A 14,405-nucleotide genomic window follows, 5' to 3' on the forward strand; every position below is an offset into this window, starting at 1 on the left:
AGCCTCGCTAGACTGGAAACTCAACTGGGACATCAAGTTTTCTAAACACTGTTCAGTCATCTCAAATTGCCTCCGGTTAGCTACCAGAGTGCCAAAATCTTGTCAGCATTATGTATGTTTGAACAGTAAAACTATTACATTCAAAATCCTGTTCTTGGCCCAGGAAGATAGGTCATAAACCAGTAACTGGACTGGTGCCATGCAGGAGTTCTGGATTCCTCTATCTCTAAAATAATAGGAAGGGGATACTTGGAATATTGTGAACCTGTTTCTGCATATTATTTGTGTTGTATGTGGCAATAACTTAGTCATGCAACTAGGAACTTATTTTCTAGAAACTACCATCCTTTGGAATCTATCCTGTGCACAAGTGTGAATCCAAATGCTGCTTATTTCAGTTTTAATCACAAATGGCACAGTGCATTTGGAATGTATTCTCTCCTCATCCTTTCTTTCTTGAGTCCCTCTTGGAACACAGGTAGGAGCTAGAAAAGCTGAAGACTTCTGAAACTTAAAAAGAAGAGGGAAGAAATGCCATCTGAGTTATTTAACCTGGTAGAAAACAGTGCTACTGTTTGAGGAGAAGATTCTCGAGACCAATTGGTTTCAGCCTGTATTTGGTTTTGAATGTCCTTAAGTGTGGCTCTTCTAAGCAGTATTTAGGCTTCATCTCTTCCAGCCATGAATGCAGCTTTAACTCTAAAAGATCATGACCTTGTCAATTGATCATGAACTTCTGTCACTTGGCCGAAACCAAGTGAAATAAAGGCTTGCAGGGAGCGACCTCTGCACATGTTGCTCTTATTAGAGAGCTTTTATTTGAGATGCCTCAAATGAAAAAAAAAAACTTCAGTGTAGGTCACTTCTTTTACTTTAGGAAAGGGTTCAAGTATAAAAGCTGCATGGCTACATTTTTGTGTCAGGTGCCAAGAATGCATAGTAGGTTGCCAGTGAGATAAATGAACAAAGTACTACAGATTTTTTTTGCTAGAGTTTCATTTTACAAATAAGAAGATACATTATACTTTACTAACCTTATACTACAAAATTCAATCTTTTTAGTGAGTTAGAGAATAGTACACTCAAATGTAATTCTGGAGAAGCTACGTCACAAATACTCCCAGTACCTTATATGCATACTTACCCATCTCTTTGGAGAGCCTTACAGAGAATTTTAAGTTTAAGATCATTTACATCCACTTCCTCTTCCTTCAATTCATATAGGGAGAAAAAAAACCAGGCAAATTAAAATTTTAAGGTTTTTTACAAAAGAAATAATTGCTTTGTCACACAGATTACACCAATGACTTAGATCCTTCAATCACCGAACATAGTTTTAACACATGCTAAAAAGATGATCTGATCAGACTGTTGAAACATCAAACACTGTTTGTTTCTATCTGAAATCACAGATCAGACTTTCCATATCACACTTGACTGCTGAAGATCAACTAACTCAATTTTAAAATATCAGTTTGTAAAATATTGTATTCCAGACAAGTTTTATTTTACCATGTGCTAAATGGCAACTGAAGTCATGGCTCTTTTTCCAGCACGGCCAAGCTAACTAGCGTGCATTAGGTCCACATCAGGATATAGGTTTTATGAATATAACAGTAAATGACTTCAAAGATATACACTTGATCTGGAAAGGCATTCCCTTCACTGCACAGAAACTTAGAGGTAATTGGTGTCAAGCCCCTTTTAAAATATAATGTCAGAAAAACAACTATATGGTTTTTTCCAGCTCTTGATGTCCTGAAGCATCACATCTACTATAAATTCCCCCCATAAGAGATAAGGGAAACCATGAACACCGGAATTTTAAAGTCTGGAAGCCAGAGGATGGGTCTCAACTTTACGCTACACTTTTGTAAGGTAAAAGCAGGCAAAACAGGAAAACAGCTGGTTTTTAGACTCTAAACCACCATCTCCAATTTGTGCTGAATGGTTCTACAGAAACTGTTACAAACTTAAATATCTGTAAAAAAAATAATTTTGAAAACTCATGGGTTTAGAGTGACACTTATCTTACTTAGATGCAAAAAAAATAGTTGGGGAAAAAAGCAGGCAGTGAATCTGTGGTTCATTGTTATTTACATGCTAAAAAGCTGGTGACTATCCCATATTACCTCATGACAATCAGTGAAATTGCCAAGAGGGAAGACGCAAGAACTAAACCACTAAAAACAGACAATCTTTGTCCCATTTGGAGACAGCCCGTAGGGAAGCAAGGCCCTAAGAAAGAAACTATAGACTATAAATGGGAAGTGAAGATGAAGACTGTCATTTTTCTTAAATTATCTAAACCACATTTGGCATTAAGTCTCCAGTGACTTAAAAACAAACTGAGAAAATACATCAGGGGTTGTTTTAATTACCGTACACTAAGCTAGCATGTTATTTAACTACAGATGCACCATCCTAACTTAAATAATAATAAATAAGTCTCTAGATTAGAAATCCCTCAAAAAGTTTTCTTACCTCATCAATATATTCCAGCAGATCAAGTGCTTTCTTGAAGTCATATTCATTGGCTCTTCTGTTCTCATCACATATGTACATCTATGATATGAGAGATTAACACGGAGAACTATTTTTAGCCTACAAACTAATGTAACCGGTATCACAGACAACTCACTGTGGGAAGACCACCATGTATTTTCCATTTACATGACCCTCTCATGAAAATATGTCTTGATTCAACTGCAAGTATTTTTATACCAAGGAATATATTTAAGGTTTTAGAGCAGCATTCCACCTACATGACAATGGTCTGTGGAAAAACGATATTGGATATAAGGCTGCTAGGTTTCAAATTTAAATGCCATTTAAGGCTGTAACATTCCTGGACTATTGTAGCCAGAGCTCAGCTCCACAAATAAGCTCTCAGAATTATTTTGGTAATCAAGCTCAAAGCAGTACTTATGCACATTTGCTGCCTTTCTCCTTTTAAAAACAACAGGTTTGCTATCAGTATTTCACAAACTCTGATTCTAAATTAGTACTTCAAAGGAAAATTAACACTAACACTCTTTTAATTCACACTTTGCAAATTTCATTCTTGAGTTGCAAGCAGCAAGTATGAACATTGGTTTAACAACAGAGGGAATTCAGAAAGAAAACTGTCATGGTGTCAGCAATTGCCAAGTCATGAGTGACACTACGTACTCTTCCCCAGTTCCACAGATAGCCTCATTTAAAGACAGAGGTAATGACTCCATGATCTGCTGTAAGCACTGTTCTAAGAAAATGAGGAGAATGTAAACAAGCATGCTTTGGATTTTCCACAGGATTACAGAAAAATTAGGAGTTGCAAAACTGACATGCAGACAGGATCCGATTTTCTTTTAATGTATTGCTTTTATTCATGGAATACTTTTTGTGTGCATCACTGGATGCTAAAAGTACGTGGCCAACAAGGCAGAAACAGTAAGGTTACTGGTTCCAGACTATCACCAGAAAGGGGTATGGAAAAGACGTCAGCATTATTAGTGATCCCAGCACTGGAGCAGTTCATGTTGTTTCATTATGGGTTAAGTTTTTGTAAAAGAAAACAGAAGTAGAAAGACTTCAGGTGCCTCTTTGAAACAGGTGACCAAAAGCCTCTTCCTGCATCTAGTCCTTCCTTTTTCTATTTTGCAGCATCCTTCTCCACTAACATAGAGTTCTTTGTTCGTTCTGCCTTCCAGGTTCTTCCCTATTGAAAATGTAAATGAAGGTAGAAATTGTCTCACCTCTAAAACCTGGCTTAGACCAATAAATTAACTTCCGGCACTGATTTGATTTGCTTTTTCTTGTAGCAGTACTTTAAAGTACACATTCAACAAAAAGAAATTTGACCTAAAAACCAGAATTCTGAAGTTTGGTGCTGGCAGAAACTAAGCAAAGTTGAAATAATTCATACATTGGATCTTTAGGTGCTTAGCAAGTCATATGAGGGATATTTTATCAACAGAGGCAGAAAACATACTGGAACTTTACCTGTGTAATGAAGTAAACATTAGATACTTACATCAATGAGCTGAGATGCAGACAACACTGGCATATCATTGAGGTTCAGTTGTTTCTCTGCCAGTAATTGTTCGGGAAGTGTCTCCTGATGTAACAAAAAGCGCTCCTGCTCTGCTATTTCTTGTCATTTAAGGAAATGAATGTTTCATGTTATTGAGATGTAATAATAAATTCTGCGGCATAATAGTAACTGTCAACTCACAATATTATTCAAGTCTACAAGTGTTTGTTATGAAGCATTCTGTTTGGACACTCAGCTACATTCCCGAAGCAGAGAAACACTTCCACTTCAATACCGCCATCCTGGTGAACTAGTTTTTACTTTCCACTCATGTTCCCAGTGTAGTGAAGATGGATAACTTTTTTTCCCAAAACTATGAAAGGAATACATAGGATTGGATGGAAGCTGTTGCACTATGCAGGAAAGTAAGTTGGTTGCAATTAAGAACTACCCTTTGGCTGAAGACATGTGACATGGACTTGTTCCATCTCATGAATTGTTCAATTTTTGATTTGTTTTATATTTGCCAGCATGATCTGCTTCAGGGCCAGAAACTTATTAGGCTGAGACAATCAAAATGGAATAGCATCAGCCACACTATATGAACCTCGCCCTTCCCACTCAATTCCACTGCACAGCAGAAAGCGGAAAATAACTCTAAGGAGCATTTTATCTGTTAAAAGGAATAAGCAAAATGTGGCAGAAATAATTATTCTTACATTATAAATAGGAAACTGATACACAAAGACCTTAATTTTTAAAAACTGTATCATGTACCACACAGAAACGTGCAGCAGAGTAAAGTCCAGAACAAATCTTGAGTCCACTAGCCTATTGAAATAAAGCTTTGATTTTCTCATTTTTCTACAGTTTTCCTATTTAAAGATGAGATTCTTCACATCTGCAGAGGCATTTTCAAAGTGATGAATAAATAAATTTAAACTTCAAGATTTCATCTAATGTTATAACTTAAAGGGCAGATAATACATTATTATTACTATTATGAGCTAAAAATAATTTGTAGAGCCTACTTAGTTAACACAGTTATTACAAGGCTTTTTAAACAGGATTTAAGAACTGTACATAACACAGATAGATAAATACACAGTTAAACAGAAGTAAGCTTGAGCAGTAACCTCAAGTCATATTCCAAAGCTCCCCCCTGGTGGCCAGAATCCTTTAACTAGTAGGGCAGAGGTGCTTTTTCACAAATTCACAGCACATATCCTGCACAAGCTATTTTCCAAAGGGATAGGAATAGCAGAGCAGTGAAACTGTTGCATTTTGAAGCAGAATAGGTATTCCTAATTTTCCCATTTACATCTGTTCAGTTACAGCACCATGAAGTACTGTCATGGTAACTTTTCTAGATACAGAGATCAAGATGCTGAGAAAGCACTTCTTGATCACAACTGTATGTCTTTGCAGGTTCATTATTGCAATACAACACAGTTACTATATATCCTTGTACAGTCTAAGAGCCTCAGGACTTGAGAAGAATTAGAAGTTGAATGCCATTCAATAAACAGAAATTAAATTTACCTTGCATCTGAAATATAAAATGGAGATCCATGAAAATATATTCAGCGTGAACGGTTTACAAGTTTCAGTCACTTCAGAACTGTCTAATTTCTCAAAGTACTATGTAGGTTGCTATTGATGCCAATATTTTACGTTATCAGAAAAAGTGAAAAGGTACAAATTTCCCATTCTTGTAGTCCTAACTCATAGATGACAGTGAATACTGAAGTTACTGCCTCATGCTGTCTTCCTTGTGCTTCCCAAAATGAGCAAAATCATCAGCCCATTTACCCTTATCACATTGTTAGAGCCCTCAACGTAATAAATTAAAAATCTGAAAAATTAATGTGATTCTAATTCAATAACTTAAGTCTGTTCTTTACTTCATCCTTTTTATTTCTCACCTTCTATTTTCTCTTGCAGTATGTCTTCCGAAAAGTCAGATGCTAACGCAGCTAATTTGCTCAAGCCAAGAAGTGTTTTCTTCTTTGCAAAATATCTTGTCTCCATATTTGCTAAAGTCTGCAATGTTCTGTGAGCCTAAAATTAATAAAGATGCTGGAAATCAGTTTTATAAATTAAGATCAGAAGGTTAACAGACAAGGATTTTATCTGAACAGCAGTCTCACAGGTATTTATTATTATAACTATATATATACTATAACCTTTATTTTTAAAAGTTGTACCATTTGCACAATAAAGCTGCATTATACTCTTCAGGAAGAGACATAGGTCTCTCCCCTCCAATAGTACTGAAAAAAAGTCCTTTCAGTACTGATCAAGGAAAACTACCTTATGATCAAAGGATAAATTGCAACTTCATCTATTGTATCTCTGGGATCTAATTTAAGGATCTAATTTAAGGCTTTGCAATAAAAGCCAGGCAAATACTCTCTGACAGAACACTTTTGCATGCAGATTGATTTATCTGCTAATTTGGGAATGTGAAAAAACAGAATTATATGTATAAGTGTTGCAGTAAACAAATAGATAGGTAAGAATTTGTCATCTCTCCCCGGACTCATGTAGATAAGCTGCCTTTTGATGATGAAGAGTCATAACTAGATAACTTGCCTACGTGAATATGTATTTGACCTGTTTGACACGTGACATTTCAGTTTGCTTGTATTCAAGAAACCCTACCTTTTGCAAATCCTGACTATTGATTTCGTGTAACCAGCTCAGATGTTCATGAGCTTGCAAGAAACTGGCCAGCTGTCCATGCTGAGCAATAGGCTGAGATAACAGCTTCCCTCGTTTTCCTTTTTCTAGATACCAGCGAAACAGGAAATCTGAAAAATTCTGAAAATAAAAGGAATATGAACACTTTTTGAGTTACATTTCAATATCTTCCTTGTCTACCAAGACAAAATGCTTTATAAAATACAATTGACAGAAAGTAGTAACAACCTGCTTGATAAAACCAGACACAACAGAAAATACAGTGGTGATGAAAAAACATAAGAGCCCTGATAGAACTAGTGTTTAAAGAATTCATAAGCTACTCTGCAATAGATGCTGATAAACACAGAATCCTTCAATGGATGCAAAGGAAATACCAAATGTAAATTCCTCACATTAACACACAAGAACGGAAACAGGTATCACATCAATCACAGTTCTAGTTTCATCTTTATACTTGTTCCTTTGCCCCCCTGAAAACTCCATGCTTATTATTTCCTTTCATAAATACATTTACGTCCACTGTCACTGTTTTTGAAACATTCCATCCTATCTCCAAGTGAACCTACAATCTTACTCCCTCAGGCATTGTTAAAAAACTTTTTTTTTTTTTTTAAAAAGTTTTAAAAAACTTTTATCTTCAAAAACTTCAATGTGAAATAACTAATCAGGATTTATGTTTGAGATTTAATTTAGTCTTTTCAGGATAATTTTAGAATAATGCTACATTTAAAAAATTAAGTTTGAAGAGGCCTTCAGTCTGATAGTCTATCCATTAACCACACTAATCTTTTTTCAGGAAGTCTGAAATCTCCCCTTTAAAATAAAGCATGTGAAAAGGGAAAAAAAAAAGATAATTTATCCCCTTTGGCAGTCAGTCTAAATATTTAAGCCTCACTGTTGAAGAAGTTTGCTATAACTTCTGTCCATTACTGCTACTTTTGTATTTTCTTACTAAAACAACCTTTCTGTACTGTCTTTTTCAGAAAACATGTAGACAACAGTTGTTGTGGAAATCTAAACAAATCGATCTCACCAATTCTCAAATTAAGAACCTTTTGTACCAGTCTCACTCACTTCAAGCAATCCCTGCTGCCTTTTCCTTAAGCTTTGCCATATTTCAGCACACTTGTAAGATTTTACACTAGATTTTAATAGACATTGGAAAAGCTGTCCAACAAGTACATAGCAAGACAATGAAAGAAACCTTAAAACAACACCCTACCTTCCTACTCTTGACTGCTTTTTATACATTATATTTATACATTAACTACTTTTCTATTTATACATTAAACAATCTTCTTTTCTGGAAATTATCCTTAAATTTATGTTGCATTAGTTAAATAAAACTACAATACACTGACAACAGCATCTCTGAGAAGTCACAAAATGCTGAAAAATGTTAAGAGATAATGTGTTTGAGGCACTGAAAAGGTCCCACAAAAGCCACTACCCATGCAGCTGGTACCCATATTTCTGCTGACTTGCTTTGCAGTCTCAGGGTAAAATACTCCATTGAATATTTTATAGTGAACATTGACTTCAATTTTCCACATTACACCTATATGTATATGTAAATACATATGCTTAAAAAAAACCACAGAACCCCCCCCCCCCCAAAAAACAAACAATAAATTTTGCAACTTTTCAGGTGCAAACTTACTATAAAACACTATCTAAAGGAAACAGAAAAAAAAAAGACTTACCTGATCTGCAAACTGAGTCATGTAACGTTGTAATCTGGCCTGGTTGTCTGTCTGCTCGCACATCTGCACCAGGATATCAAAGTCACAGTACTTCTCTGCTAAAGCAGCTGCCAGCTGGTACTGTCCCAGGGAAACTAAGTAACCAAGAAAAAGAAAGTAACCAAGAAAAAGAAGTTATACCAGACACGCTCATCTTTGTCTGTAAGAGAATGACCCAGGGCAGAAACCAGAAAAACAAAAACAGGTTTCAAGTGTTCACATTGAGGAGATACCTACACATTCCCAAAGAAACATTCCCCTACTGCATTCATCTCCTGTGCACATGCAAGCTCAATACCTACCACCTCTGTCCCACAATACAAGAGGAACAAAAGGAATACTAAATGGCCAGAATATATATATTCCATTTTCTCTGAAAGTTAGCATCATCTCTTTGTACTGGGAGAGGGGATCCCACCCATGACTTAATATCTGTAATAACAGCCACTTAATTACATGAAGTGAAGAAACAGCAGGTAAAGTCTTTTGATAAAGAACAAAACAAATAAAGACTACCGGGCTTGTATTAAAAAGGATACTACTTAGAATCCTTCCTTTTGGTTCAGTTAAATATGTTAGAAGAATACTCAATTTTGTTTGCAAGGAAATATAAGCCTTAGATTTAACATAATGATCAAAATGTATTATAAGCTAACAGAGCCCATGAATGTCAGTAAAATGGAGAATAAGAATTTAAACTTTTCTAAGAATGCTCAAGAACGATTATTAGATTCGTATACTCATATAATGTTTTAGTCTATAAAAATTAAAATGTATTTACTCCAAGTTAATTCTACTTAAAAAGGGAGCTTTTCTGTCACTTATTCAATAAAGACTTCATAACATTCAACATATTAAACAATGGGTATGATTATTAAATAATCAAGGTTCCAAAAGTAACTTTTCCCTGAAAAACGCTAAACAAGCTTTCAGGCATATAAGTTTATCTCAGCTTGCAACAATATAAACATTTCAAAATCCATTTATAGACTATTTTCATCCAAGCAACGCATGATAAAATCCTGTCAGAAAAATACAGCAAGTTAGCAGAAGAAAAAAATTCAAAGCAGCAACAGGTCTAATAAGAGGCATATACCTCTTATACTGCAGTGGATGCAGTCCTGGATGCAATCCTGTAATCTGTTTTTATTTTGTCGATATCTCATTAAATCATAAAAACAGTCATTTATACTCTGAAAGCAAATGCGTAGAACAAATAGAATTCAGACACAGAGGCCATTTACTCTATCAGACTTGGGTCATTTCCTCACTGAATGGGCCATTTAATCCTCGCATTAAAGAAAACAGACAGCACTCACGGAGAGGAGACAAGAGCTCCGATCTTTTCTGGACATATTCCATTTCCAGACTGCTGTATCGCTCCTGATCAGCCAGGCGATCCACAGACTTGAGTTGAGAAATGTAGCCATCCAGGAAACAATCCAGTAGTGCCACCAGCTGCTCAGCCACAACGCTGCGGAGGTTACTGTCCACCTGGGGATACACCACCTTCAGGATGACCCCGTGCTGCCGCGTTACTGCTGCACGAACGCCACTGGATGCTTGGGAAAACAACACGGTGAACATTAAAACAATAACCCCACCACCACAGCAATCTATCCTGAAGTGTAAGAAAAACATTAGTATTTAGAATAAAAAAAAAATAGAAGGAAAAAAGCTAATAAATGTTTAAATTTTAAAAATCAAAGCAATACCCCAAAAAACACCTACTCCCGTCTACCTTTACATACTAAATTTGGCCAAGATGTGGTAAACAAAAAAAAACACCTCTGAACTACACAGATATATGCTGCCAAGTATCAATACCAGCTCTTTTTCCAGAAGAAAAGAATCAATTGCATGAACTCTAAGCAAAGTATGAGAACACACAGAAGGAAAAGGCAACTTTTTTCAACCGGATTTAAATACTTCGGTGTAGTCATCACAACATAAGACCAGAATAGTTGCATGGGTCCTGCTATTCAGAAGATTTTTATCCTGGAAGCACTAAACAAGTGTGTTTTAGACGTATAGGCCACAAGGAAGCTTAAGCACCAACTGGAAAATGCTTTCTTCTGCAAACACTTGTTCTGACAGTTTTCCTGTTATTCAACTATCAAAACAAAACACACTTAGGGAAATGGAGAACCATCAGTCCTTTTAAAACAGTTACAGATCATATTTTATGATTTATTTTAATGTTATGTATCCCACAGATCTGCCAATCAGAACCAATGCATAAAAAAATAATTATAAAAATTACAAAATCAGTTTTGTTTCCCAAACTTGTAGTTTTGTAGTCAAATTTCTAATGCAAGTTTTAAAAAGTTATCATCAATACTGGACAAAATAAGTGTTCATTGATTCATTCCATTTCATTCCCTAAATTAAAACTTTAGCTTCTCTTATCCTTACTGACAATCCTGTAGCAGCTTTTAACAGGAAGTTTAAAATTCAGACTGAAATTCATGTGTTCTGAAACTTACGAAAACAGCTTTTTGGTTAGCTTTTTTGATAATTAAAAAAATTGTAATAATAATTTCTCACCTGTCCATGGAATATATTCAGGTTCTCTTTCTGGAAGCTCTCCTGTTTTATATGAAGAGGCTTTAGACTGACGATACTGACAGGCAGCTTGTAGCATGTCCTATTTAAAGGCAAGGATGTAAGTATTTTAAAGTCTACCTCCATATACATGGACCATAAAAGGTGTTGTCTTTTATAATTCTGAGATGTTCTTTTAATATCCCCATTCTTTCTACAGAATCACAGAATATTCTGAGTTGGAAGGGACCCATAAGGATCATTGAGTCCAGCTCCTGGCCCTGCCCAGGACCATCCCCAAGTCACACCATGTGCCTGAAGGTATCATCCAAACACTTCCGGAACTCTGTCAGGCTTGGTGCTGTGACCACTTCCCTGAGAAGCCTGTTCCAATGCCCAACCACCCTCTGGGTGAAGAACCTTTTTCTAACATACAACCTAAATCTTCCTTGACACATTTTCAGGCCATTCCCTTGGGTCCTGCCACTGGTCCCCACAGAGAAGAGATCAGTGCCTGCGCCTCCTCTTCCCCTCACGAGGAAGTTGCAACTGCAATGAGGTCTCCCTTCAGTCTCCTCTTCCTCAGGCTGAACAGACCAATTGACCTCAGCTGCTCCTCACATGGCTTCCCCTCAATGTCCTTCAGCATCTTTGTTGCCCTCCTTTGCACGCTCTCTAAGAGCTTAGTAACTTTCTTACACTGCGGTGCCCAAAACTGCACACAGCGTTCAAGGCGAGTACTTTCTGTACTTCCTCACCTATGCAAGAAACCTCAGTGCTCAAGCACAGGATCTTCACTTTTTGCTACATATTCATGATTTCACAACTTCCAATAAAGATGCAACTTCTCAAATTCTCTTTAACCGTGGCTCAGGAGGAAAATGAATGCTGCTAATTCTGCACAAGGCTATCTTTTCCTTCCTAATATAATTGGATATGTAAAAAGTGCATTCAATTTTGTTCTCATGTCAGTAACTTAGATGGGCTGCATTCAGCTTGTTCTGTGTTACTCAGTGTTTATCTTCCCCTCCCACAAGCATATTGGTTAATGCAGTTCTATACCTTAATGATGTTGTTCACATTTACAACTATCTGAGCCCACTCAATTGATTCCATAGGCATGTCTTTCAGGATTTGCTCCTCCTCTTCTAATAAGCATTCAAAGATGGAATCTATCTGGGACACCTTAAAGACAGAAGGAAAAGTTGCACTGAACACAAACATGTCCATTATCTGCTGATATCTGAAAGCCAAGTTAAGAGCTGTATTGAAAAACAAACATATTAGTAGAAACCACATAAACAGCCAAAAATATTATAAAGTATAACTAGTCTAATGGATAATGAAATCACCAGCTTATGTTTCATACAATACTTAAGACTACAAAAAATGCCTTCCTTCTGGACTTAAATTTGGAAGGAAAAAAAAATCCTTATTTTTTGAAGGTAAATCCATAGACTTTCATTAAACATATCCCTCCATCATCTTCTGAAATATTTGGCAGCAGAATCTCTGTTAGATAAAGTATAATTGATAGCATTAAACTATTATTTCTATTTTCTTTCATATTTATTTTTCTCCATTAGCAACTACTGTCCTCAACAGGAAAAAACTTCCTAAGAATAAATGTTTTGTGCATAGTTCTTCTCAAGAAGGAAGAAAGATATAAAGACAGAGCGCTCAACTGGAACACAGCATAAACTGAGAGCTAGCTTAGCTTGACTAATGTTAGAGAGGACAAAAATTAAGAGAGACTAAATTGATACAATTCCATCAAAGGACAGCTCATGAAAGCAGCTCTATCTGGAAAGCTTCATACTCTTCAGTCCACTCCTTAAAAATTATAACTTGGCATACATCTCCTTATGTGTCAGAGAATTTCACTTGTCTTTTTCCTTACTTATCCATGTTGGGTAGTTGGAAATTAAAACAACTTTACTTCTGCTATATGAAATTTGTCAGAATTTATGTTTCAGCTGCAGACAAAATAAAGTACATGCACTAAAGTAAGGGAAGTACTACCACACCATTCCAATTTAAAGGGTAATTGTGTAAAACTGAATTTATTTTTACAGAGAAAAGTTTCAAGCTGCATTCACTACATGCAGTGCTATACAATAATTCAGAAATGACAGGTTTCTTACCTCTCTAAAGAACACATCAGCAGGGGTAAGACTCGGTGGAACATCACACTCCCTTTTGTTTAATGCGATCAGTATAGCAGCATTCACTAGATCAGGCAGCCTGGAGTGGTGATTCTTGAGAACAATAGCTGCTGCCAGTTTCTCTGCGTGCTCACAGAGCAGAAGTCGAGTTGCCATCGGCATCCCTCGCACTGGAAAACTGCCCAGACGTTCAAATACACCAACCTTTCATTAAAAAAAACCAAACAACAAAACACCACATGCACTCAAACAGCGTTCTAGACGAACTACTTTAAGACAAAGAAATAATCTCTGTGTGCTGATACCAAAAGAACAGTAGAAATTACCTGATGAAGAAACTCAATGAAAAAGGAATGTGCTTTTGTCTTATCCTCTAGCTGATGAAGGAGAATGAGAGACGTGTTGCTGAAACCAGCTGCTTCTAAAAAGAGAAAAATCTTAGAGCACTCGGTATCTTAATTTCTGGGTAACTATGTTTTTTGCCTCTGAGGTAAAGTCATTTCTATAAATTTTTACAGCGTTACCACACTGGTACTTTTAAGTATAAGCACACACATTTACAGACTGCTTACCAAGGTATTTGCAATGGGTTTTTTCAACTCTATCTATATATACATCTATACGTATTTACATATAGCTGAAGTAAAGCTTTTAGAAGAAATAAAGTATCTTTAGATCAGTACTATTCTTAAGTACTCAATTAATTATGTTGCCAAAATAGAACCTCATCAGCTTACTCTAGTTTTAGTAAGATTCAGATTCAAATTTTTATCTTCATTGTAGAGTAGCTATTGCTAAATTTACTATGCCCTAGACCACAGCTACTAGAAACTAAAGTGTTAATAGGCATTCAGATCTAATTGACCTTGCATCCAGAATTTTTGTATATTCTAAGTGTGCTTGGAATATCAAAATAAAAAACTTGGAAGAACTATCACTATGAGTAAAATTAGCAAGACTGTTTCCAAGAAGCCATCAATTTTCACTTCTGGCTTTAGCCAGGAATAAACACAGATAGGCTGCCAAATTTAAAATAAAGTTGATTCAGAAAATACCAAGGATATGATGCCTGACAAATTCTAACTGGCTGCAACGCAGAAACAACAGCAGGAAGCATCATCCAACTGTAACTATTTACATGAATTTTCAAAATAAGCCTCTGCTCTGTAAATGGCAACTACTGCCCAGAGGTGCTGGGGCCACTTTCAAAGGAACACTATTTGTAAGAGAGAA

General features: G+C 36.1%; 1 protein-coding gene across 2 annotated transcripts in view; it reads right to left on the bottom strand.

The window, feature by feature from the left end:
- Nucleotides 1–14,405, bottom strand: part of NUP133 (nucleoporin 133) — a 33,135-nt gene that overhangs the window by 4,288 nt on the left and 14,442 nt on the right. For both annotated transcript variants that reach the window (XM_032683583.1, XM_032683584.1), the window contains exons 14-24: nt 13,499–13,593; nt 13,152–13,376; nt 12,070–12,192; nt 11,011–11,110; nt 9,783–10,025; nt 8,425–8,558; nt 6,680–6,838; nt 5,941–6,076; nt 4,016–4,134; nt 2,485–2,565; nt 1,145–1,209 (exon numbers count right to left, since the gene is read on the bottom strand). In XM_032683583.1, the coding sequence (XP_032539474.1) occupies nt 1,145–1,209; nt 2,485–2,565; nt 4,016–4,134; nt 5,941–6,076; nt 6,680–6,838; nt 8,425–8,558; nt 9,783–10,025; nt 11,011–11,110; nt 12,070–12,192; nt 13,152–13,376; nt 13,499–13,593 (1,480 nt within the window). The remainder of the gene's footprint in view (nt 1–1,144; nt 1,210–2,484; nt 2,566–4,015; nt 4,135–5,940; nt 6,077–6,679; nt 6,839–8,424; nt 8,559–9,782; nt 10,026–11,010; nt 11,111–12,069; nt 12,193–13,151; nt 13,377–13,498; nt 13,594–14,405) is intronic.

The sequence above is a fragment of the Chiroxiphia lanceolata genome, chromosome 3 (assembly GCF_009829145.1).
Source record: "Chiroxiphia lanceolata isolate bChiLan1 chromosome 3, bChiLan1.pri, whole genome shotgun sequence".
Lineage (NCBI taxonomy): Eukaryota > Metazoa > Chordata > Aves > Passeriformes > Pipridae > Chiroxiphia > Chiroxiphia lanceolata.